This window comes from Balaenoptera ricei, chromosome 20, assembly GCF_028023285.1.
Source record: "Balaenoptera ricei isolate mBalRic1 chromosome 20, mBalRic1.hap2, whole genome shotgun sequence".
Lineage (NCBI taxonomy): Eukaryota > Metazoa > Chordata > Mammalia > Artiodactyla > Balaenopteridae > Balaenoptera > Balaenoptera ricei.
In genome coordinates this window covers 19,012,255-19,039,223 of record NC_082658.1, presented here as the reverse complement: position 1 = coordinate 19,039,223, position 26,969 = coordinate 19,012,255, and the positions used below count along the sequence as shown (strand labels likewise).

At 54.6% G+C, this 26,969-nt stretch overlaps 3 protein-coding genes and 1 pseudogene across 9 annotated transcripts; 2 read left to right on the top strand and 2 right to left on the bottom strand.

Annotated features, from left to right (window-relative positions):
* The first annotated feature begins 7,595 nt into the window (after positions 1 to 7,595).
* Positions 7,596 to 21,693, top strand: PGAP3 (post-GPI attachment to proteins phospholipase 3). 7 transcript variants are annotated; one of them, XM_059907918.1, is made up of 9 exons: positions 7,596 to 7,841; positions 9,070 to 9,167; positions 9,967 to 10,119; positions 17,406 to 17,708; positions 18,039 to 18,101; positions 18,770 to 18,831; positions 19,176 to 19,312; positions 19,586 to 19,790; positions 19,962 to 21,693. In XM_059907918.1, the coding sequence occupies exons 1-9, from the start codon at positions 7,661 to 7,663 to the stop codon at positions 20,023 to 20,025; spliced, it is 1,266 nt and encodes a 421-aa protein (XP_059763901.1). In that variant the 5' UTR covers positions 7,596 to 7,660; the 3' UTR covers positions 20,026 to 21,693. The 7 variants fall into 7 exon arrangements, 5 of the variants coding, with proteins under 5 accessions (XP_059763901.1, XP_059763904.1, XP_059763905.1 ...); XM_059907919.1 differs by lacking the exon at positions 7,596 to 7,841 and adding an exon at positions 7,876 to 7,947; XM_059907920.1 differs by lacking the exon at positions 17,406 to 17,708 and having other exon boundaries at positions 7,598 to 7,841.
* On the top strand, positions 20,120 to 21,693 carry LOC132355893 (inactive histone-lysine N-methyltransferase 2E-like; annotated as a pseudogene).
* A 627-nt stretch (positions 21,694 to 22,320) lies between these two features.
* Positions 22,321 to 24,123, bottom strand: PNMT (phenylethanolamine N-methyltransferase). The gene is made up of 3 exons (XM_059907586.1): positions 23,708 to 24,123; positions 22,959 to 23,166; positions 22,321 to 22,833 (listed from the first exon to the last, which is right to left on the bottom strand). The coding sequence occupies exons 1-3, from the start codon at positions 23,907 to 23,909 to the stop codon at positions 22,392 to 22,394; spliced, it is 852 nt and encodes a 283-aa protein (XP_059763569.1). The 5' UTR covers positions 23,910 to 24,123; the 3' UTR covers positions 22,321 to 22,391.
* Positions 24,124 to 25,688: 1,565 nt separating this feature from the next.
* On the bottom strand, positions 25,689 to 26,944 carry TCAP (titin-cap). Its single transcript, XM_059906457.1, has 2 exons — positions 26,800 to 26,944; positions 25,689 to 26,542 (listed from the first exon to the last, which is right to left on the bottom strand). Exons 1-2 carry the CDS (start codon positions 26,907 to 26,909, stop codon positions 26,149 to 26,151), a joined length of 504 nt encoding a protein of 167 aa, XP_059762440.1. The 5' UTR covers positions 26,910 to 26,944; the 3' UTR covers positions 25,689 to 26,148.
* Between the last annotated feature and the right edge of the window lie 25 nt (positions 26,945 to 26,969).

Genomic DNA, 26,969 nt, shown 5'->3' with positions numbered 1-26,969 from the left:
CTCTAAGCACAGTACTTAGCACATACATAGTAATTGCTTGAAAAGTGGTCTCAGGTTTAGTTATACGGGACAGATCCAGGTTTTGTGGGACCTGAAGCTTATGAAATTTGGGGGACTCTCTTTAAGAAAAAGAAAACAAAGTTATAAATACAAAATTAGACACATAAATGCAAATGAGGGGCCTGAAGCTTACCCCTCTTTAACACCATGGTAAGTCCACCTCTGGCTCTAATCAGTGACGATCAAACTGCAGGTCAGTATCCATTAGAAGGTTGGTTGTGAAACCAATTTCAATGATCAGGACAAGTCTTTCTTTCTTTTTTATTTTATTTAGTTAGTTAGTTAGTTTTTGAGAAATAGAATGGAATAGAAGATTGACTACAGGTAAGTGGGGTAAGGGCATGTGTGTCCTGGGTGATGAGGTGCAATGGATTTATTCTTTGGATTATAGTCATGAATGTTCAAGAAATACTGCTGTGTATGGGGACACAGCGGCCCTTCAGGATGGGCATCAATATCCCTACTTTCTCTAGGGTTAGAGTTAGAGTTAGGATGAGGGTGAGGGCCAAGGAAACGGAGGCTCAAACACGTTAAACAATTTGCCCAAGACATTCTCAGAGCTAATGAGGGAAAAGTTGAACGGCCAGCAAAGCCAGCCCCTCACCCTCACCCCATCACCCAGCCCAGGACCTAGTCAAGGTACTTCTCAGACGTGCAGCCTCTCAGCCCTTCAGGGAGAGGAGATGGGGCTCTGGCTCCAAGAGTCACTTGCTGGTCACACACTGAAGGACTTGCACTGGGCGCCCAAGCTTGAGGCTTCAAGAGACCATCAGGGTCTTAAGAGTCAGGATTAAAGATGTCCTGTCTCCCCCGGGCCCCATGCTCCCTGCCATTGTGTTGGGAGGGCTTGTCCTGTCAGGAAAGCTGCTGTGATGGCATCCTTTCCTGAGTCCCCTACTCGGTGCCACCGTCTGTCCTAGAGCCACACCCCTCATCTCACTGAGTCCTCTGGCGGGGTGTTATCTTTCTCCATTTTGCAGAAGAGGAACCCTTGGATCCCGAGGTAACTGAGCCATGAGACTTTGGCTTTATTCATTTGGCTCCAGAGCCCAGAATCAAGGGTGCATGAACCCACCCTCCCTGCGGGTCCCTGCACAGGAGTCAGAAGGGGGTCCTCCAAGAAATCCGGGCAACTACTGGCCCCTCCCTCCACAAAGATCCCGCCTCCCCACCCCCTACTCCTGCCTTGGCCAGACAAGCCCACCCTCTCCCACATCCCAGATCCCAGCAGGCAACTTGGTCTGGAGACAATGCTCAGTCCTAGATGGCTGCTTAGGGAGGGCGGAGCCAGTGGGAGTAGGGGCTGGAGTGGGGATGGGGGAGGAGCGGGGGTCAGAACTCACGCCCCTGGAGGAGGCTCCAGCGGGGCTGAGTTTCCCAAAGAGAATGAACCCATTCAGAGCCAGGAAGGAAGGGGAAAAAACCTTGTCTGGCATTTGACAAGCGGAGAGGAAGGGGGGCAGGGGTGGGAGCTGCTGATTCGCTTCTCCCCTCAACTGCCCCTCCAGCAGGGCCTGCCAGGACAGCCAAGGAAAGGGGATGTCTGAGGGACAAAGGCGGGGGGGGGGGGGTGTTGGGGGGGTGCCCTCAGGAGGAGAAGGGAGGGGGCCAGGGGACTGCCAGGGTTGCTGGAGGAGCCTAAAAGTTTGCCAGAAGGGTCCAGTGAGGGACCCCGAGAGACAGAGACAACTGCAGAGGAAAGGGGTGACTGCAGAACAGGGCAGCACACCAGAACTGCCTGAGATGGTCTTTGGGTGGCAGGTACTGGGTCTGCGGGCAGTGGAAGTGACTACCGGCACTGAAGAGGAAGGAAGGGGCTCTGGCTTAGGGAGGTGACCTCGAGGGGTCAGCAGGCTGGGGTCTGGAACCAGCGGCCTGTGAAATGCCAGTCAATCATTGACCAGCCCCTGAGACTGGGGGCACAGGAGGCCGTGTGTGTGTGTGTGTGTGTGTGTGTGTGTGTGTGTGTGTGTTGGCACCAGAGTCTCCTCTCTGCCTACCTCACCAGCCAGCCTGTGGTCAGAGGATTGAAAACAAACAGAAAAAGGGAGGAGATGCGGTCCACAGTCCGAGGTCCAGGCCACAAACTGGGGCCTACCCCACAAGGCCTCTAGTCTGGGGCATGGTTTGCTGGGGAAGTGTCTGTATTAATTAGTTAGTTGGAAGGAGTACCCTGAAAGTAGGCACAAGGCCTCTCTGGGGCCACAGGAGAATAATCTAGAAGTTTCTGATAAGAAAATCTGTCCTTCCTAAAGGTGGCTTTTTCAGAACACTTGCAACCTAACCTCTGGGAGGCCACTCTGTGGGCCCAGGATTAGCCCCAGTCCCCATGTTAGCAAAGGAGCAGAGCCCAAAGGGCACACCAGACACGTTAGACCCTGAGCATGCTGATTGCCTCCCTCAGCCCCTCACCCTCATCTCAGGAATGCAGGCCCAAGGTCTGCGTAGTTTGCCTTCCTCCCTCCCTAGGCCACTTGTGCTCTCGGCCTCACCTGGCTTTAATGCATGTACATGAAGCACCCGTGCCGTCCATCTTGGCCTGTGCACACACAGCTGTCACAGTTTGTGATCCCGTGTCCTGTGCTGTCGGTGTGTTTGTGCTGGCTGCTCACCATCTGCCCTTACTTTATCTGGGGTCTGTCCTCAGACGGTAGCTGGGCCGTGTGGCCTTGAATAAGGCTTCACCTCGCCATCTGAAATATGAGAGAGTTGGACTGAATGGTCCCTGGTCACAGTGTTTTAGGATTTGGTGTGGGGGTCGTGACCCTTTCAACCCCTACACTTGTCCCTTGAAAGCCCCACTGAGTCATCTGTTTGGCAGATTCCAGATTCCTTGTTTCACAAGCACTGGGTCTTCCTGCTCCATTCAAGCCTTCAGGACCCCAAGCTCACCCCACTTGCTGCTGTAGATAGAGACCACTGGGGTGTGAATGAGGACACTCTTGCCTCTGGCTTTTGGTTTGGGTAAGAGGAGGCTAAGAAGCTTCCAGAAGCATAAAGCGAGTGCAATCATGAAATCCTGATGTGGGGGGACAATTCCAGTTTCAGATGAATTCATTCATGGAACCCACATTGTTGATGCCTCCCTTTCCTTGCCCTTTCCATCCAATCGTCTTTAAGATCTATCAATTCCCCTTCCAATACATCTAAGCTTTTCCCACCACCAGTCTAAGCCTCTGTCAGTTCTCTAGGCAAACGCGCTGGCCTTTGATCTTCACTCTACAGCTCTTGCCTGCTTTCAATCGCCTCCTTTTCCCCCACAATACCAAAGTAAATGTTTTACTATAATTCAAAAAGATACATGCATCCCATGTTCATAGCAGCACTGTTCACAATAACCAAGACATGGAAACAACCTAAATGTCCATCGACAGATGAATGGATAAAGAAGATGTGGTACATATATACAATGGAATACTACTCGGCCATAAAAAAGAACGAAATAATGCCATTTGCAGCGACATGGATGCAACTACAGATGATCATGCTAAGGGAAGTAAGTCAGAAAGAGAAAGACAAATACCATATGATATCACTTATATGTGGAATCTAAAATATGGCACAGATGAACCCATCTACAAAACAGAAACAGACTCACAGACATAGAGATCAGACTTGTGGTTGCCAAGGGGGAGGGGGAGGGAGAGGGATGGACGGGGAGTTTGGGGTTGGTAGATGCAAACTATTACATTTAGAATGGATAAACACCAAGGTCCTACTGTATAGCACAGGGAGCTATATTCAGTACCCTGAGATAAACCATAATGGAAAAGAGTATTAAAAAAAGAATGTGTCTATGTGTATAACTGAGTCACTTTGCTGTACAGCAGAGATTGCCACAACACTGTAAATCAACTACACTTCAATTTAAAAATAAATAAATAAATAAAAATAATTTTTTTAAAAAGTAAATGTTTTAAACATAAATCAGATCATTTCATTCGCTTTGGTGCTAAAACACCTCCTAATGGTTTCCCATTGCCTAAACTCTTCCCTGTGACCTGAGACCTTCTAGAATCTGGTCTCTGGCCTTTGCTTCAGTCTCACAGCCTTCCAGCCATGCAGCCTGCTTTTCTGTTTTTCAAAGATGCCAAACTTGTTCCTGCCTCAGGGCCTTTGCACTGGCTGTTCCCTCAGCCTAGAACAGTCTGCCCCCAGGTGTTAGCAGGGCTGGTTCCTTCTGGTCATGAGAGTTTCAGTTCAAATGTCACTTTCTCAAAAAGTCTCTGACCACCCAATCCAACGTAGCCTCCACCTACCTCCCCACTCCCTTGCCCTCCCTCCCTCACTTACATTATCCAATTATATAACTCAATGCTTGTGACCACATGAAATTTTTTTTTACATTTTCTCTTTCTTTTTAACTGATGACATACACAGACGGCACAAATTTTTCAAAGTACAAGAATAAAAAATGTCCCTCACTTCCCTGTCACCCAGACACACAATTCCCCTTCTCCCCAGAGGCAACAATTATTTCCACTTTCTTATATATCTTTCTAGATACAGTCTCTAAAATAACAAACATAATATATACTCTTATTTTTCCTCACATGAGGTGATGTGTAAACACACACACACACACACAAACACACATACCGTTCTTATACTTACCAAAAATATCATGAAGGCTTTGCTATGTCAGGACATTATAAATCTGTCCCATTCTTTTTTTTTTTTTTTTTTTTTGGCTATTGAAAATAATGAACAATGCTACCATGGACAGCTTTGTACTTACCCCATTTTGCACTTGTGTAGATATACCTAGAGATTGTGTAGATATACCTAGGAGAGAAATTGCTGGTTAGAGAGTCTATGTAAATTACCGGATTACAGGGTATGTATATTTTACACAGTGCTAAATGATCCTACATAGTGATCATACCAATGTGCTCTTACATTAGCAGTGAAATTATCTTAGTCTTTTATTTGGTACTCATTTATTGTCTGTCTCCCTCCTCTGACCATGAGAAGGATGGCACCTTGTTCATCACTCTGTCCCCAGAGACTTGCCCGTGGTAAACTGCAATACATATTTGATGAATTAGGAACCCTCATTGTAGACTATCCTCCAATTTTTATTCTAAGAATATGGTCAGTTTGCCTATGAGCCCTCAGCACACTATAATGTTTGCTTTGTCTTTCTCCTCCCTGGACTGGGAAGGATTTCTGATTCACCTATTTTTTTCCTAGTGCAATGGCTGACACCCAGTAGGGCTCAGTAAGCCTGAGTTGAAGGAATGAATCAATGACTTTGCAGGCTGTGACTCACATAAGAAACCAAATGCAAGTTAGGAAGCAGATTAAGCTGAGGGGGCTCTGTGGGGAAGGAAAGGAGGATCTCTGTGCTGAAAAGTGGGGAGATGGAGAAGCCTGATAATTGTGTAGGGCTCTTCTGGCAGGAAAAACTCTCAAGAGATGTCCCAGAGAAACAACACCTCATCTCCCACCAGGACAACATGACAGATGTCTCCACTGCCCTCTCCACCTTTAACATAGGATTGTTTTCTCCATCAGGTAGCCATGAGTTTTCAAGGACCTATGAAATGTTTGAGACATGAACAAATTTTCAATGTTAGCTCCAAAATACGATAAGAAAACTACAAAAAAATAATATTTATTAAATATGTACAAAATGTAACAATATGTCAACTATTTACAGCAACTCAATTCAACTATATATAGTTACTTATAAATTTTTTTAATGTGGGTGTTGCCACATTTTAGTATGTTTGATATAATATAGGATGAGTCTTCCAAAATTGGAACCTTAAAAGTTTTAAAAGAGCTCTATTTCTACCTTGGTGTTCTCTCAAAGGGAGAATTCCTGCTTTGTCCGTATTTCATCCTCTTTAATCCTAAATTTCCTCATCTTTAAATGGGGATCCTCATAAAAAGGTTCATCCAAGCGTTACAGTAAGGACAAAATAAAATAATGTATTATAAAAGAACTGATCTATCACACAACATTGTAAATAAACTATACTTCAATTAAAAACTAAAAAATAAAATTTTAAGATTAAAAAAAAAAAATGAACCGATCCATCAGATGCAAAGTAGTATTAGCACTCTATTGTTTTCCATCAGCTCCTGGAGGGCTGAGTGGTTGTTTTGTTCATTTCAGCTTCCCAATCAGTATCAACTGGGTGCCCAACTCCAGGGGACACTATTCATGTTATATTTAACTGGAAGAGACACCATTCACAGAAAATATAATGTGAATGAAGCACCCCTGAGCGCCATTCACAGAACATACAATGTGAATGGTGCCTCCTGGAGTTGTGCCTTGCCACCTTGGTGCTAGGGCTAAGTGCTCAGGAAATGTTTGCCAAACGAGTGAATGAATAGAATCCAATTTTACTTCCAGCTCATTCCACCTCCCAGGATAAAAAGTTGACCAGGGGTGAAGAGAGTGGAGAGGAGGAAAGGCAGTCATTAATCTACACACACACTAATTATGCATCTAGCTACAAGGCGTCAATGCTCCAATGAGACAGGTGTGTGTGTTTGTGCTGGTGGTAGTGTGGGGAGGATGGGTGATACTAAAGCGAGTGTTCTCCTGTTCCCAAATATCCTCCTGTTAATTTTTCTTGAAATAGGACACCTCTCCTATCTCAGCTTGGTCTGAATCACACTGGTGATTTGACAGCCCTGGTTTGGCACCCAAATTCTTACGGTGAATTACGTTGTTCATTTACTTAAAAAAACAACAAACACAAAAGCAAAAACAAAACAAAAAAAACACAACGCGTTCTTAGCGAGCGCCTACCCTGAGGCAAATTCTGTACTAGTGCTGGTAGTAGAGTGGTAAACAAGACAAAGAGACCACTGTATGTTATAGCACCCTCCAGGTGTTATCACCCCCAGAAGTAGTGTTTAAGTTGAGACTAAAAGAATCAGCAGGAGTGATAGCAAGAGTGATACAGACGAGGTAGAGCCACGGGGCTTGAGAGACATGACCCCTTGAGGGGAGTCTGGGGCAGACGAGTGAGGGAGACCAGTAGGCAGGGGCCAGATCGTGCAGGGCTTGTGGAGTTATGATTTTATCTTGAGGCAAGTGGGAGCCAGTAAAGAATTTTATGAAGGAGGATGACATGGTCAAATTTGAATTTTTGGAAATAGAGCATGGGCTGGAGGGGTATTAAGTAGAAGTAGGGGGATGTGTTAAGAGGCTACTGCGGCTGCCTCGGCGACAGATGATGATGTCTTTAACTAGGGTGGCGGTGCCAGTGGAGATGGAGATAAATGGACAGTTCTGGGTACATTAGGGAGTGGAAACTCGACAGGGCTGGGGACAGAAAACTAGCCCTACCTCAAATAAAGAGGCCCTGGAAAAGAAAGAAGACGGGTATTGATAAAATACCACTTTATTTTGCTTCTTAACCCACCTGGTGTCTCCCCTCCCCTAACCCTGACGTCTGTTATATGCAGATAACACTACGGCGAGGGGCGGGGCAGGCGCCCAAAAAAATCCGGGAACTTTAATTTAAACTGGGGTGGACTTCAGCGGAGAGTAGATGAAAGAACACAAGGCACTTCCGGTTACTCCGGATGTGAAGATTCCTAAGCTCCTCCGCCGGCGGAGGGCCAGGGTGAAGGGATGGCCGGGCGGACGGTGCGGCTGGTGCTGCTGGTTGGGGTAGCCGCGCTAGCAAGCTGCTCCCAGGGCGATCGCGAGCCGGTGTACCGCGACTGCGTGCTGCGGTGCGAGGAGCGGAACTGTTCTGGGGGCGCACTGAAGCACTTCCGCTCCCGCCAGCCAATCTACATGAGTCTAGCAGGTAAGCCCCACCCCGCGGTAGGCCCCGCCCATTGGACTTGCCCTGCCCCTTTCGCCCCCGAAGACCACTCTGCAATCTGTACCTTAGTTGCTCCCCCGGGTCCATTGTGAGTGTGAGTGAGTGGAGCCCCAGAGTGATTAGATAGTCCGTCAACCAGGAGCTTCATTTACTTTTTATTTAGTCAGTCAAATGGGCATTTACTACCTCCTGGGTACAAAGACCTGGAAGGACACTGAAATCAGACCAGGGTCCTGACTTCGGGGCTTACAGTCCCCAAGGGGACTTCAGCCTTCTCAAGTGCAAGGGAGAGGATGATTTGAGCCCCAGAGGACTCTTAGATTAAGTAATAGGGAGGAAGGAATCGTTTCTGGCTTTGAGGAGGTGGGGGCAGTGATTATCTTGGAACATTCTCGAGAGGAAGGACTTCTGGATGGATGCATTAAATTTAGGCCTGTGGCCATAGTGGGCACTTACTTTGTGGCAGGTGTCAAAATAGTTATTTTTCACAACAACCCTTTGAGGTCAATTCTCTTAACCTGATTTTTACAGATGGGGAGACTCAGAGAGGTTAAGTGTCCTGCCCAAAATCACACAGCCAGTAAGTGGTAAAGTGGAGTTTTTAGTTCTGGCCTGTTTGACTACACGTTTCTTCTCTTTACTATCCCTTTTCATACCAGACAGAAAGAACAGAGAGTGGAGGCCCTGGACAGATATGGACACATCCAGCAGCTTGGTTTACTCAGGGAGCAGGGTGCATGAAAAGGAGTAGTGGGAAATAAAGTTAGAAAGGCAATATGGGGCCTTAAAAGTCAGACTGAAGAATCTGGGCTTCATTTTCATAGATGGGGTGTAAAACGGCAAGGGTTTCTCCCTGGTGAGTGAGAGAAAATCCTGTGTTCAGGAAAGGCAAACATAAACCCAGGTATCCACAGATGAGTCCATCAGATGCCAAAGTCTCCATCTTGTGTGAAAGGAAAAGAGAAGAAACATCTCTACTTGCTCACTGTACACTCCTACCCCCTAAAACACACACACACATGCCTTTCCCTTATGTATATTTTACACCATCTCTCATCCATCCAAGCAGGAATCTAGAATTTTCCGATTTCTTCTGGTTCTCTCCAACCTGCAGGACCTCTTGGCCTGTGTTTGAGCTTGGGCCCCATTCGAGCTCTCTCTGTGCCTCCCCATGCTGGGGAGTTCACCAGGCCATATTTATCTGTTTCAGGATGGACCTGTCAGGATGACTGTAAGTATGAGTGTATGTGGGTCACCGTTGGCCTCTACCTCCAGGAAGGTCACAAAGTGCCTCAGTTCCATGGCAAGGTGAGTTGGAGGGTCAGGGTAGGTAGATGATGGGAGTAAGATGCCTCTAGTTGGACCACACTGTCCAAGCAGGCCAGGGTGTGGGGTGATGAGTGTGTGTTTGGGGCAGGTACCTGTTTTTCTCATAATATGCTGGTTATCGTCAGATGGGGACAATGTGTCCTGCCTCTGGATTTGAGGTAACAGGATCTGGGAGGCTTTGGAGTCTCCTCAGGGAGTGGTCCTGGGCTGCTTAGGGTGGTTGAGATGCCCACCTTGCTACAAAGACAAATTCCCTGAGCATCCCCCTGGCACACTTTCTGTTGCTTCTTCAGTAGGAGTCTGGATTAAAATAATAAAACCCCCTCAGATTGCCCAGCGAGTCACAGCTTGCTGATGCCTTTTGATCCAATATGATCTTGTTCTGGAGTGTTGAGCTTGGCAAGAATTATTCTCCCCAGTTTGTCACAGAGTAAGCTGAGGCTCAGAGGGCTGTGGTTAGTGGGAGAGGAGGGATTAGGACCTGTGTCTTCTAGATGGCAGGTCTATGCTATTTCCACCAGGCCATACTGAGCCATCCACACTGCCCCGCCTGGTCTCCCCAGTGCTGTGAGTGCTGGCCAGGATAGAGGGATAACCCTCAGCCACGGACTGCAGGGGAGCTCGTTGATCTGAAGAGGGACTGCCCCTGAGGCTTTGGCCAAGGTCCAGAGCTGAGGAGCGGCTGGGGGCCTGGTGATGCAGCAGGTCAAGCAGAGGTAGGTTGGACCAACTGGGCGTTGCTTGCTCCTCAGGCCCCCTCCATGTGCTCCTTTTTCAGTGGCCCTTCTTCCGGTTCCTGTGCTTCCAAGAACCAGCTTCTGCTGTGGCCTCTTTCCTCAACGGCCTGGCCAGCCTGGTGATGCTCTGTCGTTACCGCACCTCTGTGCCAGCCTCATCCCCTATGTACCCCACCTGCGTGGCCTTCGCTTGGGTAGGTAACCTGGCAGGATTCCTGCTCGACACCCTCACCCAGCAACGAGGAACTCTTAGATCCCCATTATCACCCACCTAGCTTCCCCTCTGTTTTCCAGGGTTAAAGTTGCAGCTATGGGATGGTCGAGCCTGGGGAGAACAGGGAAGGTGCTGAATCAGGCCTTCCCTTTCTAGCAAAGTCCTAGGTCAGGCTGTTTGAGAGAGAGGGAGAGAGGAAAGAAACATTGTTCTTGCCGTGAAGCAGGAAGCTGCTAAAACACCCAGCAGGGCAGTTTACAAACACAGAAGGGAGGTGGGTGGTAGGGAGCATGCGGGGACCACAGGTCTTTCCAAGGACCCCTCTGCAAGGTTCAAAGCACTGTCAACCCCAGCTAAGGCCTGGAGGCAGTAGCAGCCACAGCACTCCATCTAGAGCTCAGTGTGGTCTTAGACCATCCCTGGAGAAGCTGAAATATGTTCCATCTGAGTATCCAGAGAGGTCTCTGAGCTTCACAGAACGGCTGGTCAGAAGAGCCAGCGTCAAGAGCCTGGAGTTGTGTGAGAAGCAGGGACTGTGGTACAGAAAGGAGCCACAGCAACCTTGGGGAGGGTGTGAGAGTCAGAGGTGGCAGTGGATGTCTCTAGACCAGAGCTACCACTGTGAGCCTTGGGGAAACAGCCCACACTCACTCACCTACCTGCCATCAAAGCAGCCACTTGTTCATGTACTGAGCACCTGCTATGTGCCAGGCGCTTTGTTGGGTGCAGGAGATCCACAAGTGTATAAAAACAGACGGGTCCCTGCCCTCTGGTACTAATCACATAAGCACACAATTGAATATAAAAGGACAGCTATGAACAAGTGCAGTGGAGGATAGATGTGTGCTGTCGGGGTGTGTGATGGGGTCTAGACCAGTACAGGGCAATCCAGGGGAGCCTTCCCTGAGGAAGGGGTGTGTGAGGTCAAATCAGAATGATGAGGGAATGTGCACTGACGGGACAGAGTGCAGGTTATATGAGGACCTGAAAGGCCAGGAGGCCGACCAGGCAGGAAGCTGGGAGGGGGGTTTGAGGCGGGTGGGCAGGTGGGCAGCAGGTGGAGCCTGGAGATGGATGGGGATGGAGAGCCTGGAAGGCTCAGTAACACTTTGGATCTCGACTGTCAAAGCCTCATGAAGCAATGAGGGTTGGAGAGAAGGGGCTTCGTGAATAGATTTGCTCTTCTGGCTACTGTGTAGAGACCAGGTTGGAGCGGGCAGGAGTGGATGCGGGGCCTAGTTGGTAATTTTAGCATAGGGCACAGTAGCGAGACTAGAGAGGTGGCCCGGGTCTTGGGAAGGAAGGTATTAAAGAGAAGTATGTTTGAGCTATGTTTTGGAGGTGACATTAAAATTTTTTAAATGTATTTATTTTACAAACAACTACATAGCTGTTACTGTGTGCCAGGCACCATTCTAAGCATGTTATAAATATTAACCTTGTTAATAGCATAACAAGCTTATGAGGTAGGTAGTATTATTGTCCCCAGTTTACAGATGAGGAAACCAAGGACTGGAAAGGTTAGATAACCTGCCCCGGAGCCAGGGTTTGAATCTAGGCATCTGGCTCCAGAGTGTACAGTCTTAACCATCTTGGCTGTGTGGATAACCTAAGATGGGAAGAGAGGAATCAAGGATGACCCCTGCGCTTCTGCTTAGGAGACGGTGATAGAAACTGTGGATGCGATCACCAGGGGGGAACTTGGTGAGAAGAGAAGGGGTCTAGGATGGAGCCTCGAGGAACCCCAAAACTTAATGGCTGAATAGAGGAGAATGAGCCAGCAACAGAGACAGAAGGGGTGGCCAGAGGGGTGGGTGGAAAATGAGGCCATCGTGTGGTTGGGGGAGCCCTGGGACAAGGACAGGAAGGAGAGAGTAGGCCGTTCTCCTGAACTCTGCTTCAGTCAAATAAGATGAGACTGAAGGCCGCCCCTAGATCTGGCGACCCTGAGATCTCTGAGGACCCTGGGGAGACTGATAGCGTTGGGGTGCCGGAAGTCCAGGCCAAACCTCACACTTGAGAGATGGGGACCGGAAGGAGGGCAGCAAGGAGGCTGTCGAGCCTCTGGGTAACGTTGCTCCTCCCTAACACTTTCCATTCAATAGATATTAATGATTTTTATCCGTTATGGAACACAGATTACGTGACGGGCATGGTCCTCAGTTCTGTACATACATTTTCTCACTTAATCCTCGTAATAACACTGTGAGCTTTGTGGAAGGCTCAGAGGGGGGAAAACCTGCCCCAAGTTAACAGCTAACAAGGTAGTGAATAGTGGAGACAGGCTGGCACCCAGGGCTGTCCGGCTGCAGGGCCTGAGCACCTAGTGCCTCTCTGGGCTGTCTCCACGTGCTGTGCGAAGTGCTTATGGAGCATCTGCCGTGGGTGGAGAAAGGGGTTAGCACTTGTGGTGGCTGAAGCCCCTGCCCCAAGGAGCTAAGCCAAGTGGGAGGTCCAGGTCCTGCCAATCTGGGCGTCAGGATGGAGGCAGAGGTGAGGAGGGCTCAGGGAGAGAGCTTTGGGAGCTGTGAGGTGGGGAGATCATATCGTCTGGGGGAGAAGTCTTTCAGGGAAGCCCAGAGAGGAGGAGAGGCTTCATCCGGGATTCGTAGGCCTGGTCAGGCTTAGACGTGTGCACGTGGCAGGAGAGGAGGTTAGATTCCAGCATTCCAGGCTGGGGGCACAGCAGGAGCAAAGGTGCAGAAGCTGGTCAGTGTGGGGCCTGGACAGGCAACCTTGGGAAGGTCAGCCTGACCACAGCGTGGCTGGGTGAAGGGGAGGTGAGGGGGGTAAGATGAAGCAGAGAGGGCCCCAAGTGCCAGGCTGAGGGGCAAGGACTCTTGTGTAAGCAAGGGCCTGGCATCAGCCCAGCCTGTCACAGGCATGGGTGGGATAGAGCCACTACTTCCTGTTTTAGGCCTCACACAGAGAAGGGAATTTGGTCCTGGCAAAGAAAGCAGGAAGGGTGGGGAAACTGAGGACAGTACACCCGTCCCCTTTCCCTTGGGGTCTTCCAGGGACACTGCTGCCTGGCCCACCGCTTTACTGCCCCCTCGCCCATGCCCCTGTTAGCACAGGACAGCCCTGCCTGATCTCTCTGAACTAAACTCAGAGCCTCCTTGGGTAGACGTGCTGGTCTGAGGGTCCCAGCCTTTGTCTTCACGACATGTGCCAGAGGCCAGTGGTCACTTCACAGCTCTTGCCTTGATCTCCCTGTTTCTTGGGTCTTTCATCTCACTGGCATCTGCCACTCAGCTTCCTTCTTGGTGAGGATCATACCTCACAGGTGTACCCTGCAGTCCAGCGTGACCAAGGACCCTTAGGGACTGATCAGGAGATGTTAGGTTGAGAGAGGACAGATACCTGGGGCCTGTGTCACAGGGCACCCTACGGGATGTGGTGTCCTGGGACATGGGACCCCCCTTCATGCCACCAGTAGGCCCTTTAGGGACAGAGTCTCAGTGCCCACACTCCCTTTGATGATCCAGTTTGGATCTTACACTTGATCTTTAGTCCTGTGTACGTTTGCAAGCACGAAGGATCCCAAGCCCTGTGGAGGGTGTGGCAGTGGACTTTGTCCTGGGCTGGGTTTTCTGGAACAACTGGGGCTCCTGATTTCTGGTGGGTTGGGGTGGGAAGGCCCCCTCACCTGCTCCAGGTTAGATCTTGGGGAGGGGAGTGGGTCTCAGTCTTTTTCTCTGGGAATTCGCAGAGTTAATGAAGCTTTGGCACAAGAAGTCAACCCCCGCCTTGACATTTAGACCTGGACTTAGGCTGGGCAGCAGCCAGGCTTTGGAGGAGCCCACCAAAACTCTGCCCTCCACAGACCTTTGGCTTCGTGCAATCAGGGGCCTCTGCTCTCTGCCAAAGCTGCCGGGCCAGACCAGTGCTCTGCCCCTTCATCCAACAAGGAAAGGTCCTCAGGGGTGGAGGTGAGGCTGAGGGTGCCGGGAAATCCCAGACTGTCTCTGCAGGATGATTCAGGGAGGTGGGGACTAACTGTACCCTACCTCTGCTGAGGAAACTGTGAGAAGAGACAGGTTAAGGCTACAGCAGAATGGTGGCTAGACTTCAGGAAGGACTTCCCTACAGTCAGACAAGAGCCAGTGGAACAGGCAATGGCAAGAAATCAAGGGATCCTTTTTGATGGTGGAAAAAGCCCCCCTTCTCTAGTCTCCATCCACTTCTTGCCCACTTCTTTCTCAGGAGTGAACTGGAGCCGGCTTGCCCTGCCTGAGGCCTCTGGGGGGGCCCAGGATGGCAGCAGGCGTCATATTTAACATTCTGCCTCCCCCACTTCTGAGACACCGAGCTATTTAAAGACCCACTTGTCCCCACCTCGGTGGTGTCAATGACAGCCCCGAGCACTGGGGCTTAGTACTGGGGTCGAATTCCTGACAGATCTGGCTCCCTTGGCATCCAACCAGTTTCACGGCTGTGATATTTTTGTCTCAATTTTCCTATTTTCCAACAGACTGAAACAGCCTCCTGCTCTCCCTCCGCCCAGCCTTCCTCGTCCCCCACCAGTTCCACCCTCGTTGGCAACCTGCCCCGCCTCCCCCTTTCCTCAGTGTTTACGCAAAGTTCTTGGCGTCCATCACCCTCCTGGCCTGTCTGATTGACCAGTTATCCCCCCGGCCCCCCCATTCTACTCAGGCTTGGCCGAGGAGTCTGGGAGCAGCCGTACACTTGGGCTGTCCCTTCCTTCCACGGCCCTCTGTCCCTTCGCTTGAGTCTTGATGACAAACTCGAGTGAAGAGAAGTAGCATCTCTTCGGTGCATCCTGGTGGGGTAGTGGCTCAGGAGCAGGGAGGCGGGGCCTCTTCCTACAGCTGAGGCGTCTGCGTTCTGGGATCAAGAGACCCTGGGGCCCCGTGGTTTGCCCTGGAACACTGTGACCTTTGCAGGGGGTGGGGGGTGTCAGGTGAAGGGAAGTGGTAGGGGGTCAGTCCCTGGACACGATGAAGGAAACTGACATTTCTGGGTTACCTAGCGTGTGCCAGGCCACAGCAACAGCCACCACTTACTGAATGGCTTCTTTGTGCCCCGTATTTTGCAGACATTGTCCTCACAACCCTCTTATGCAGTGGATGCTATTATTAACCCCGTTTTGTAGGTGAGGCAGCTGAGGCTCAGAGAAGCTGTTATTTGCTCAAGATCACACAGCTGTTTAGGGGCCGAGGCAGAACTTGAACCCAGAGTCCATCTCCGTATGGAGGCTCCAGACATCCTGCCCCCAGCCTGGAACTATGGGATGAGCCTAGGCAGTTGTGGGGAGACCACCCCTTCTCGGCCTAGACCTCCCTGGCCGGCAGGGAGTATGGGAGGCAGACTTGGGCTCTTTGGCCTCAAGTCTGTGAAATGGTGTGAGGATCCCACACTGGTCAACTGGTCAAGGTGGGGAGAAGTAACTCCTAATGTTTAACCCTGTTCCTGGGCACTGCGCTGTACACTGTACTTGTATTGCTCATTAAATCCTTATCAATACTATGATTATTCCCATTTTACAGATGAGAAAACTGAGACACAGCGAGGCTAAATAACTTGCCCAAGGACACACAGGAAATGCAGAGGCAGGATTTGAACCCTGGCAGTCTGGCCCTAGGGCCTGCATTCTTAATGACACTATCTCCCAAATCTGTGGAGAGGGTCAGAAGAGGAGCCCCCCCATAATGGGACACTCCCCAGGGGAGAGGGGACTTTTCAGGGGTGCAGAGTCCAGGCTTCAGGTGGGTCTCTGTAAGTGGAAGGCCCCCTGGGGAGGCGGTTGGACAGGGGACCAAGCCACCCCCACCCCCATCCCATCCCTAGCCCTGTGCATCCCCCCCAACCTCCAGCCACCACTTAGCTCAGTCCTCCTGTCACCTCCCCCTTCCTGCCATGGGTGACAAGGAGGCCTGGCTGGCTGCCATTCCCTGCTGCCTTCCCCACCACCTCCCCCTCACGTTGGCTCCAGGGCCACTCTCTTCCCCAAGGATGTCCCTGTTCCTCGCCTGCCCAGGAGACCTGGCCCATGTGATCGCCTGGGCCCCATCTCCAGCCCCGGGCCTGCTTCTCTCCCCACGCTGACCCTGAGTATCACAGACTCTGCAGAAGCAGAGTCTGAGAAACGACTCTGTCCTGTCCCGTTTTCCAGCCTCCGGACCATGCCTCCATTGCTGTCTCTGGGGAAAGGGTAGCACCAGGGATAGGACAGGATGGCTGTCCTCAGAGGAGGAAGCAGCCTGACCTGGACTGATCACCTGACATCAGGGCTGGAAAGGGGACAAAGGATCACTTTGACCAGCCCCTGATTTGTCCCAGGGGGAAGCTCGGTCCCAGAAGGACAAAGCCTGTGCCCAGGTCATGAGAAGCATAAGCAGCAAGAGTCAACCCTGGACCCGGGCCAGACAGGCTTACACCGGACTCCCTGAGCCCCCAGAGACTTCCAGCTTTGCAGTAGAGCCCAGGCCTCCACCCCATTGCTCTTCCCATTTCCTCATAAGCCCCCTCAAGCCTGCATTAGGGAACTCATCCTACCCTCTGACCTTCCTGCTGCATACCGGATGGAGAGTGGCTTTTTTTTTTTTTTTTAAATACATTTATTTATTTTATTTACCTTTGGCTGCGTTGGGTCTTTGTTGCTGTGCGCAGCTTTCTCTAGCTGCGGCAAGCAGGGGCTATTCTTTGGTGTGGTGCGCGGGCTTCTCATTGCAGTGGCTTCTATTGTTGGGGAGCACAGGCTCTAGGCACCTGGGCTTCAGTAGCTGTGGCACACGGCCTCAGTAGTTGTGGCTCGCGGGCTCTAGAGCGCAGGCTCAGTAGTTGTGGCGCACGGGCTTAGTTGCTTGGTAGCATGTGGGATCTTCCTGGGCCAGGGCTCGAACCCGTGTCCCCTGCATTGGTAGGCAGATTCTTAACCACTGTGCCACCAGGGAAGCCCCTGGAGAGTGGCTTTTTACCCTGCTCCCTCTGTCCGCTGCCTGGCCAATTTTCCTGGTATACTGGACCCCACCGAGCAGCTCCTGGCCTTTACGCATCTCTGGCAGGCCTGTACCACCCTAGTGCATCCATCTCCACCTCCAGGGCATTCCAGGCCAGACCTTGGCCGTTTCTCCCTTTGACTGGTTTCCCAGCCCTCCAGTGTGTGTCTCCACCCCAGCCCACCCTTCTTTCAGTACGTTGGGCTTCTGCTGTGGACACAGCAGTCCCTGAAAGAAATGCCAGCACCAACTCCCACGAGAGGTAGGCCTCATTTGCAAGATGATGTGTGCTCTCTCCTTGCAGTTAATTTCCAGGAGAAAGGCCTCCAGCGTTCCCTTGGGCCCTTGCCCACCACTGCCCCTCCAGCCCTGCTCCGGCGGCCCAGCTGGGAGGAGGCTGGGCTCCGTTGTCCAGGCTCCTCCTCAGAGACTTGGCCCCAGTGGGATCTACTTGATCTCCCTCCCTTGCTTGCTTGCTCTGGACACACCCCAAGCTGGCTCGAGCCCCTCCACCCCACCCACTTCATTCCCGCCCCCAGAGGCTGAGGTCACTGGCTCGCCTGGCCCGGGTGGGGCTGTCATGATCACCTGCCAGTTGGGGGAGGAGGTGAGGTTCCCCGGGGGCTGTTGTGTTAGCCACTGAGTAACCGGGGAACTTGACTCTGCTGGAACTGGTTCCCAGGCCAGGCCGGAACCTGTGGAGGCTGCAGCCCCCGTGGCCTTGGGGGTTCAGGGTGGTGGGAAGCTGAGCCTGAGGGACCCGGGCTGGGTGGGGGTGGAGGGGCCCGGGCTTGTCCAGTCCATGGGCTCCAGGGCCCAGGGGAAGCATGCTTCTCAGCTCTGTAGATCCCTTTCCCCAAAGTGAGATGGATGTGAGCCCTCTGGGGGGTCTTCCCCACCTTGGGGCACCACACTCACCAGCCACTTCCCTCCTCAGGTCTCCCTCAATGCTTGGTTCTGGTCCACAGTCTTCCACACCAGGGACACCGACCTCACAGAGGTGAGCGCCCTCCCACCCCCGTTTCGGCTGGAGACAGTCCCCGGAGGAGCCAGGAGAGGTGGGGCAGAGCTGGCTCTTCGTTCTCTCCTAGTCCTCGTACTGACTCGGTTTACGGAGCACTTGCTGTGCGCGGGGCATTTTAAACCTATTAGTGCACTTGAGCCTCACTTGACCCTCGTGAGGCAGGTGTGATTATTGGCTCTTCTTAACCGATGCGGCAGCTGAGCCTTGGGCGGGGTGAAATCACTTGCCCAGCATCCTGCAGCCAGTGAAGGGGTGCAGTCCAGACTTGAGCCCACAGCTGCTGAACTCCAGACCACACTCTGAATTCTGCGCATGCGCTCACGTTCTGGAGTCTTGGCGGGCACCCTCTACCAATACCTCTAAAGCCTTGCTGCTGAGCACACTTTTTTTTTTAAATTGTATAATGTGAATACAAGAGTCAGTCTATTGAATTCAGGCATGAAACAGCGATAGGCAAAAGGAGCACGAGACATGTCTCCACCAGCCATAGGCCTAGGACTCCCACGTTAGACGCTGGCTGGGCCTCTGCCACCCCTCCTGCCCCCATCCCTAGTGGGTCCTCTCTGGAGCCTGCCCTCCATGAAGCCTTGTCTACCGCCTGTTGCCCACACACTGGTCCCTCATCCAGCTCTCCTTGTCCTCAGAAAATGGACTACTTCTGTGCCTCCACTGTCATCCTACACTCAGTCTATCTGTGCTGTGTCAGGTGAGCCCGCCTTGGCTGCTGTGCGAGCAAAATCAGGCCCTGGGGGCAGAGAGGGGTCGCCGGTCTCTCCCCTGGGGGTGCTGTCCCAGGGCTTTCATCTTGCACGTGCATACGCTCCAGACAGCCCTGGATAGGGACTCTGTGGTGGAATCAGGGGCCCTGGCTCTTTCCAAGGACCTTGGCAAAGGCCCCCAGGAATTGGAGGCCTGCCCTGCTAGCCTGTTTTGATGGAGGAGAGGGGCAGCGGCTCCCCCACACTGCTGCTGGCGTGAGGGGACGCTTCAGGGAATGCTGCTGCGGGGGTGGGTCACCCTACATCTGAGCAGCTCTGGGTGGCGGGGCAGGACCGTGGGGCTGCACCGCCCGGCCGTGGCCAGTGCCTTCCGGGCCCTCCTGCTGCTAATGCTGACGGCGCACGTCTCCTACCTGAGCCTCGTCCGCTTCGACTATGGCTACAACCTGGCGGCCAACGTGGCTATCGGTGAGGTGGGACAGGGTCTCTGGGGGGGCTGGACCATCTGCAGAGCTGCTGGTTTGGGGTGGAGGTGGGCATTGGTGCTGTTCCCAGAGAAGGAGCTTCTAGAGAGACCCTTAGGGGGAGGGAAGGGAAAAGAATTGGGGGTGGGAGAGGGGGGAGGTTGGGAGGAGCCCCTGAGGGGGGCCCTGGGGTCACAGAGCATGGGGGCTAGGAGAGACTTTGGGAGGAGAGAAGGAGGTCCGGGAATGAGCTCTCCCCGCCCCCACCCGCACCCAGGCCTGGTGAACGCGGCGTGGTGGCTGACCTGGTGCCTGCGGAATCGGCAGCGGCTGCCCCACGTGCGCAAGTGCATCGTGGTGGTCCTGCTGCTGCAGGGGCTGTCCCTGCTCGAGCTGCTAGACTTCCCGCCTCTCTTCTGGGTCCTGGATGCCCACGCCATCTGGCACATCAGCACCATCCCTGTTCACGTCCTCTTCTTCCGGTGGGTACTCCTCCCTGCCTAGTGCTCACCTCCTCCGTGCCCATCCTTGCCTGCTTCTTAGAGGCCTCTGTGCACTGGTCACCCACTGCCCGCTCGCCTGCACCACCCCACCCTGCCCCCAGGGGACGCTCTCAGAGCTGTACCTCAGTGGGCTCCTCCCTCGGCCCACAGCTTTCTGGAAGATGACAGCCTCTACCTGCTGAAGGAATCAGAGGCCAAGTTCAAACTGGACTGAAGGCCCTGGAAGCGGATCTGCCCTCTTGGGGACCCTGTCCCTCCCTGCTGGCTCCCCTTCTTCCCCCCCGACCACCGCCACCCCAATCCTTGAGATGACTTTTTTTCCTTTTAGCGTCTTGAAGCTGGACATGGAGGGTGTGGGACCAGAATCATGTAACCTGCCCACCCCCTTGCTCACCCCCACATGGCCCTCACAGGTCTTGGCGTCAGTTCAGACCTGGCCTCATAACATCTGGGGCTGGAAAATGGGCAACCCCTCTGGTCCCTGGAGCTGAACTGGGCTAGAACTGTGTTCTTAGCTCCACCGAGAGGAGGGCTGCCTCCCCCTCCCCATCAGCCTCCTCCTCCCATCCCCTCACTGCCTGGGTGGTTCCCAGAACCCTCCGTCTAGCTGGGAGACTAGGTACCACAGGCCTGTGGGGCTATAGTGGGGTCCCCTTCTGTTACCCCCGTGCCCTCCTCCGGGGCACCACTAGGTGGCACTAGATGCTTGCTCTTTGGCTACCCAAGTTTCAAGGCAGGTCTCATTCTCCCCATGGGATCTAGAGGGACCAAGCTGTTGGGATTGGGGAGCAGTGTCACCCAGACTATTGCCCCAGTCAGACCCCCAGGAGGCCTCACCACACTCCTTGTTCGGGGCCAGGACCCCAGAGAACCCAGGACAGGAATCCCTCTGGCCCCTGTGCTGCTGTTCTGGTTGGGAGCCCACACGTGAGTGTGTAAGGGAGACCAAGTGTGTAGGTGACGGGATGGTGGACACGGGCCTGGGGTGTGTGGGATGCTGGGTGGGGCAGTGTGTGTGAGCATTGGCCTTGTGCAGTGTGGAAAGTGGGGGTGTATGTGAGTGGTTTTGAAGTGTGGTGTTGGGGGGCAGGCGGGTTAGTGTGGGTTAGGGGAACGTGCAGAGACTGAGTGGAAGTGCAGGGGAGTGTGAATGCCACGCAGTGGGGGGGAGAATCAAATCATGTCGACAGCCGTTTACTGAGCACCAACCCTATACACAGCCCCAGGCCAGGCAGAAAGCCAGGGTGCCCCCAAGATCTGGCAGGGTAAGGGTGTCCAGGCTGCATGTGTGTATATGTGTTCCTTTCTTTTGCCCTCCTCTTTACGAGCCTCATGGGGCTTCTGCACAACCCAAGATCTCCCCCAGAATCAGCCCCTTGGGAGGCAGAGGGAGGAAGAAAAGTGGGGATCCTCCTTGCCTAGACATGGTTGGCCAGCCCCTACCCCAGTGCCCTGCCTGCTGAGCCCCTTTGCCACTGCCTGACCCAGGGGAGGGAGGGGGCAATCTGAGTGAGGAGGGGAGAAGGCTTTGGCTGGGTCTGGTTTCTCGTCTTCCCAGAGGCAGGCAGGGGCCGTGCTCTACCTACACCCTGGTAAAAGTGACCCCTGCCAGTTGCCAGCGGCCATAGCACATTCCTGCGCCACAAAGACAGAATGTGGAGCTCCAGAAACTCTCCATCCAAAGGCAGCCTCTGTGACTGGAGCAAGGAGTCTGGATTCTTGCTTTTTCTCTGCCCTCTTGCCTCTCCCTGTGGGTAAGGGCACTGAGCTGGGACTCCAACCTCAGGGACTTGGGTGACCTGTAACTTCTTTTGATACTAAGAACTATTTTAAGGTAGGAGGGTGGCAAGGGACATTCTTAATAAACCAATTCTCAGACTCACCTACCCTTTTCCAGCTCATTTGTGTAAGTAGGGTGGGCTGGAGGGAAGAAGACAGAGCTGGCTGGAGGCAACGGGCAGATGGCGTCTCTACCTAGGCCCATGGGAGTGGGGATGGCAAGGACCAGATTCAGGGCAACAGCAGATCTGGATGGAGCTGCGGTCCCGCTCGTAGTGGGGGCTGGGAGAGGAACCTGCTGCCTCTTCTTCCCCTCTGACTTCCCTTGGCCTTTGTGCCTGGATTGTAGCACCAGCCCCTGCAAGCTCTCCTAATTACCCCCTTCTCCTCCCCTTCTGGGCTCCACTAAGCTCCACTATTATTTATTTGTTCCTAACCTTTCTGAGCTTCACCTGCAAACAGGATAACAGGACCTGCTGCCGAGTGTGAGGACTGAGTGGGCCTAGCAGGTGCCTGGCACACAGCAGATGCTGAGTGAGTTTCCTCTGACCCTGGCTTTCCTTAGTTTGGGAAGAATGAGTGTACGGAAACCTACCTTCATGGAAGCTTGTGGAAAAAAGGCCAGGGTTGATGCCTCCCATACGCCCACAACACAAGAGAGAGCTCTGGGCCCTTGTTGCTTCCCAGGAGAGCCACAGACTGCACTTACACTAACCAGCATGGACTTATTTATTAGGTGCCACCTCAGATAACAGGGCATCTAGGCGGGGGAGGACCGCCGGCACTGTGCGCACTGGGGCCTCACACCCCCACCTTCTTCCGGGCCCAGGCGAAGAAGATGCCCTTGACATCATCTACGCCTGTCCGAAGGTGGGAAGGCATGATGTAGGTGCGCAGATCCCTCACCTCATAGCTGCTACGCACCAGGGCCTCCCTCACCTCCTCCTCACGCACTGGCACCACTGCCAGCCTGGCCTCCCCAGCCAGGTACCATGACTCCTCCAGGGCCCCGATGAGGAGGAGGTGCCCCCCAGGCCTCAGCAGTGTGGTGATGTGGTCCAGGGCCCGCTGGAAGCTGGCAAGGTCCGGACTCACAGCCTCTAGGCAGAAGGCGGAGACCAGGGCATCGGCAGGCAGGGGCGCCAGGCTCCCAGCGCCCAGGGGCTGGGGCTGGTGCACGTCGATGGGCAGGATCCGCTTCACCCTGGCTCGCAGCTGGCACTCCTTCTCTTGGCAGGATTCACTGTTTGACTCAGAAGGCAGAGTCAGGACCAGGGCTCTGGACTGCCCACACCCAGTTCTCTGTTGCCTCCCACCAGCCACTCCGTGGGAAACCCCCTGCCCAACCCTCATGCCCCCCGCCCTTACCCCTTGCCCTCGATGAGACAGACATGCCGGCTGTACACGCTCCAGTCGAAGGCCCCAGGCTCGTCTCGCAGCCAGAGCCCCAGCTCCTGGCGGTTCACCTCCAAGAAATCTGTCATGGTGATGTCGTCGAAGTGGGCGCAGGCGCTGAGCAGCTGGTATATAGTGGGGCCTGAACCAATGTCAATGAGGGTGCGTCCAGACACCTCACCTGGGTGGGGCAGAGGAAGCAGGTCCTGGTGCTAGGCCTGTGCCTGCAGCCCCCAGCCTCAGTCACAGCCTCCCTTACCTGCGGCTTCTTCCCCCTCTGTTCCTTCTCCCCCTGGAAGTGTGTCTCTATCCGGGAAAAGCACTAGCTCTGGAGTTAGACTAACCAGGGTCTGAGTCCGGCTCCAACATCCGCTGACTTTTACCTGGGGAAATGAACTTAACCTCTCTGTGACTCAGGTTCCACGACTCTAAACTCTAGTCACCTACCAGTGAGGATGAAGTGGGGGAAGTCTCAGGTGCCTGGCAGCTTCTCTCCTCCGCCTTTGCCCCTCATTCTGCATTCCCCACCTCACGTCTCAGTTCTGAGTGTTCTCCCCTCCCGACCCTCTCTCCCCACGACTCTCTCCTCTCACTCTCACGTGAGGGACGCTGCTCCTCTTCCTCTTCTGTTCTCACCTCTTAACTACCTATCCCCGTCTGGCTCTCGCGTGCGCGCCCCTTTGGCTCCCTGATGCCTTCTTGTCCTGTTTCCCCGCGCTCACCGGTGGCGAAGGTCTGCGCCAAGCAGCGCAGCTTCCAAGGCCCGACGCCGTCGGGGCTGCTCAGGTCCCCCCGAGGGGGCGCATAGTTGTTGCGGAGGTAGGCGCGGGGCTCGAAGCGCTGGTAGGCCGAGGCGACTGCCGCCTGGCCCGGGTCTGGGTCGGGGGCCGCGCCCGCAGCGTGACTCAGGTCCGTCCCGCTCATGCTGCTGCCGCGGCCGCCCTTGTCCCCCGCTCGCCTTTATCTGCGGCCAGACCCCCGCCCCGACCTCTCTGATGCGGGGGCGGCGGCTGAGCGATGAGCCGCCCGGGGCCACGCGCGCTGCGTTTCCCCTACCCCATCCATCTCCGTTACTGTCGGAGCAGCAGACACACGGGGGGAGCATCCGTCCCCGCCCCTGCTCCACAGTTGCTCCCGGCTGCCCTCCACCCTTTGCCTCACCTGCCGTGGTCCAGGGCCAGCTCCCGCGCCCTGCCCCTCAGCTTCGTACCCCCAGACTCCTTAGACCCCTGCGTCAGCCAGTCCCAGCTCCTCCCTGTAGCTCTTCTCCAGCTCCGGCAGCCATTCACCCCTTTTGCCTGGCACCCTTCCCTTCTTTTTGGCCAGGGTTCAAGCTAGCCCTTTCCCCCGTTCCCAGCTCCCAGCGCCAGGGACACCTCTGGGACACCCTGTCCAACATCCACTCCCCTTTCTTAGTGAGGTCACCCCAACTCCCCTTCTCTGCCTCTCCTCTAGGCCTCTCTTTCGTCCCCGTCCTCCAGCGTTCCCCCCGCCCCCCGCCCCGACTCCAGAAAGGACAGTCCGTTCTGGCCTCCGCCACGGTCGCCCCGGGGCCCCAGAGCAGAGCTCCGGCCCCGCCCGTCAGATGGCAGCGACGATAGGGCAGGCGAGCCGGGATAAAGCACTTAGCAGACGGAACAGCCCGGGCCCTGCAGGCTCCCAGCCGCGTATCTGGGGGCCGCCGAGGGCGGAAGGCTCGGGACGTTCCCGTCATGTCCGGGGCGAGGGACCCAGGTGAGGACGGAAGAGCGTGGGGCGCCTTCTCCAGGCTGCCAGGGGTACCAAGGGACGCGATCCGAGCCTTCGGGCGCCAAGGGATTAGGTGTGTCGCCTGGTCTGGAGTCTGACCCTTCTCATCTCCCAGCCCACACTCCAGCCCCCTCTGGGGGAGCAGGGCCAGGGCAGGCCTGCAGATTGCTTGGCACTCCAGGTACCAGGCTGTCAAGATGCCAGGGTCTCCCTTCCTATCCTCCCAAATGGGAAGTGGATTCTGCGGGGCCATCTCCATGGTCTTCCTGGAGTGGGACCCTCCTCTGGCTAAGTCTAGTGCCTCTCGGCCCTGGGTAGGCTACCAGCGCCTGGCCTCCTCTGTGCCACACCCTTACCCCCACCTTGTCCCAAAGGGGAAGTGTCTTCTTGTTGGGCCAGGCAGCCAGGTTGGGACATGAGTCACCACAACAGCTGCAGGGGTCACAGACAGGAACCTGACCCCCACACACACACACCCTACCCCCAAGAACCCACCTTGGGCTCCCAGGGCAGGGAGGGTGGAACACCTGACCCCAGCCAAGGACTGATTCTGTCTGGATTCAGAACCAAGAGAGAGGTCAGCCTTGGGGTCACTGACCCCATCCACACCCTGAGGCACAGCTAAGGACAGTCCTGGTGCCAGCCCCTTCCGTATTCTTCGTGAGGTCATTTAAACAAACCCTGGATGCCAACTGGCCTCCTGGGCACTGCCCAGTGCCAGGGGACTGGACACAGAGGCCAGGACTTCAGAGCAGAGTCAGGGGGACTGGACGGACAGCCACCCTGTTTATAGCTCTGTCCCTGCAACCCTCCCCCCCACCCCCGGGAGCATGGGGTGACCCACTAGCTCTGCCATATTTAGCTCAGATGCAGGGCCTGTTCCCAGAAGTGAGCATGGGGGGGACACCAACGGGTGGGCCCCTCAACCACCAGGAAAGAGACGAAACTCTGGCATGTGATTGAGCATTTATTGCAGCGCTAACAGAGGGTGCTGGGGTCTCCACCTTGCTTCTGCCCTCTTCACGTCCCCCTCCCTCCGGTCTTCTCCAGGCCTCCTTCCCTGAGCATTCCAGATCCCCTTATGCTTTTTCTTCATCCTTCTCTGCAGCTGAAATCTGGACTGGGGTCACTCCTCTCAGGGACCTCTTACCCTCACCAGCATTTTCTGCCTTTCCTCCTGGGGGTACTCGGCTGTGCTGGCCCCCAGCTCTCCACCCTTAGTGCCCACCGTCTTTGCTCCCTCCCTGTGGGAACTCAGGAGACCCAGGCATCCTGGCCTCTGGCTCCCACCTCCCCTAGCCCCCAACTCTGGGCAAACTACAAAGCTTCCATGGCCAACAGCTCCCCTCCATGGTCCTAGCCAGGAAGGGCCCAGCCCAGGGCAGGCACTGTGGAGCCCAAGTCACTGGCCCTCTCAGCCTCTCTGTGCTTCCTGGGACATGGAGCGAGACAGAGTGCGACACTGGGCGCCGAGCTTGCTGACAGGCACCACAGGGGGCAGCTGCTTGGTGATCTCGGCCACGTCCTGGCGGTCCACACACTGGCCACCCAGGGCTGCTTCCAGTGCCAGCAGCTCCCGCAGCTGGACGGGGATGTCCTTGCGCTCCTCCTTGGTGGCGCCCACCTTGGCAGGGGTGAAGATGGGCAGCGGCAGCATCCGCTGGTAGGGCAGCTGGTACTCCTGCAGCCCGCGGCCCAGGATGCCCATCCGCATCACCAGCCAGGGGGAACGCTGCACCAGCGCCTGGCACTGCCCCTGCTGGTGGTAGGTCTCCCGCCACTGGGCATCCTCCTCATGCAGGGAGCAACTGGGAAGGAGAGGGGAAGGGGACACTGAACTCCTGAGAGCTGTTGCCCTCCAGTCACACGCTGAGTGGCAGGGCCCCCCTAGGACTGCCAGGATCTGGGGTGCTGGAGGGGTGACTCCACTTTGCTCCCCCCAGCGGGAACTCTCCTGGCCCCCACCCCCCGAAACTTCTCCTGGGCTTTGTGCTCCGGCCTCATAAGGCTCAGGAAGGGTGCTCTAGGGGAGGGGAGGAGGGACGCCCAGCTGGCCAGCACTCACCCCTCCTCAGGCCGCGTGGACAGTGTCAGATCCTTCCACTCAGCCCAGAAGGCCTCTCGGCACTCACAGTTCTCCTCGGACACCTGGCAGCTCAGCTCTGAAGTGGCCATGATGACCGCTCACTCGCTCTGGGCTCTGTTCCTCCCAGGCCCTTTAAATAGCCCCCTCCT

Coding starts and splice junctions, on each gene's coding strand:
- PNMT (XM_059907586.1), bottom strand. CDS start 23,909: ATGAGCGGGACGGACCTGAGTCACGCTGCGGGCGCGGCCCCCGACCCA. Junction 23,167..23,707: donor GGCGCAGACCTTCGCCACCG/GTGAGCGCGGGG, acceptor TGCCCCACCCAG/GTGAGGTGTCTGGACGCACC. Junction 22,834..22,958: donor TGTCTCATCGAGGGCAAGGG/GTAAGGGCGGGG, acceptor TGAGTCAAACAG/TGAATCCTGCCAAGAGAAGG.
- PGAP3 (XM_059907918.1), top strand. CDS start 7,661: ATGGCCGGGCGGACGGTGCGGCTGGTGCTGCTGGTTGGGGTAGCCGCG. Junction 10,120..17,405: donor CCTGCGTGGCCTTCGCTTGG/GTAGGTAACCTG, acceptor CTCTCCTTGCAG/TTAATTTCCAGGAGAAAGGC. Junction 17,709..18,038: donor CCTGCCAGTTGGGGGAGGAG/GTGAGGTTCCCC, acceptor TTCCCTCCTCAG/GTCTCCCTCAATGCTTGGTT.
- TCAP (XM_059906457.1), bottom strand. CDS start 26,909: ATGGCCACTTCAGAGCTGAGCTGCCAGGTGTCCGAGGAGAACTGTGAG. Junction 26,543..26,799: donor TCCACGCGGCCTGAGGAGGG/GTGAGTGCTGGC, acceptor TCTCCTTCCCAG/TTGCTCCCTGCATGAGGAGG.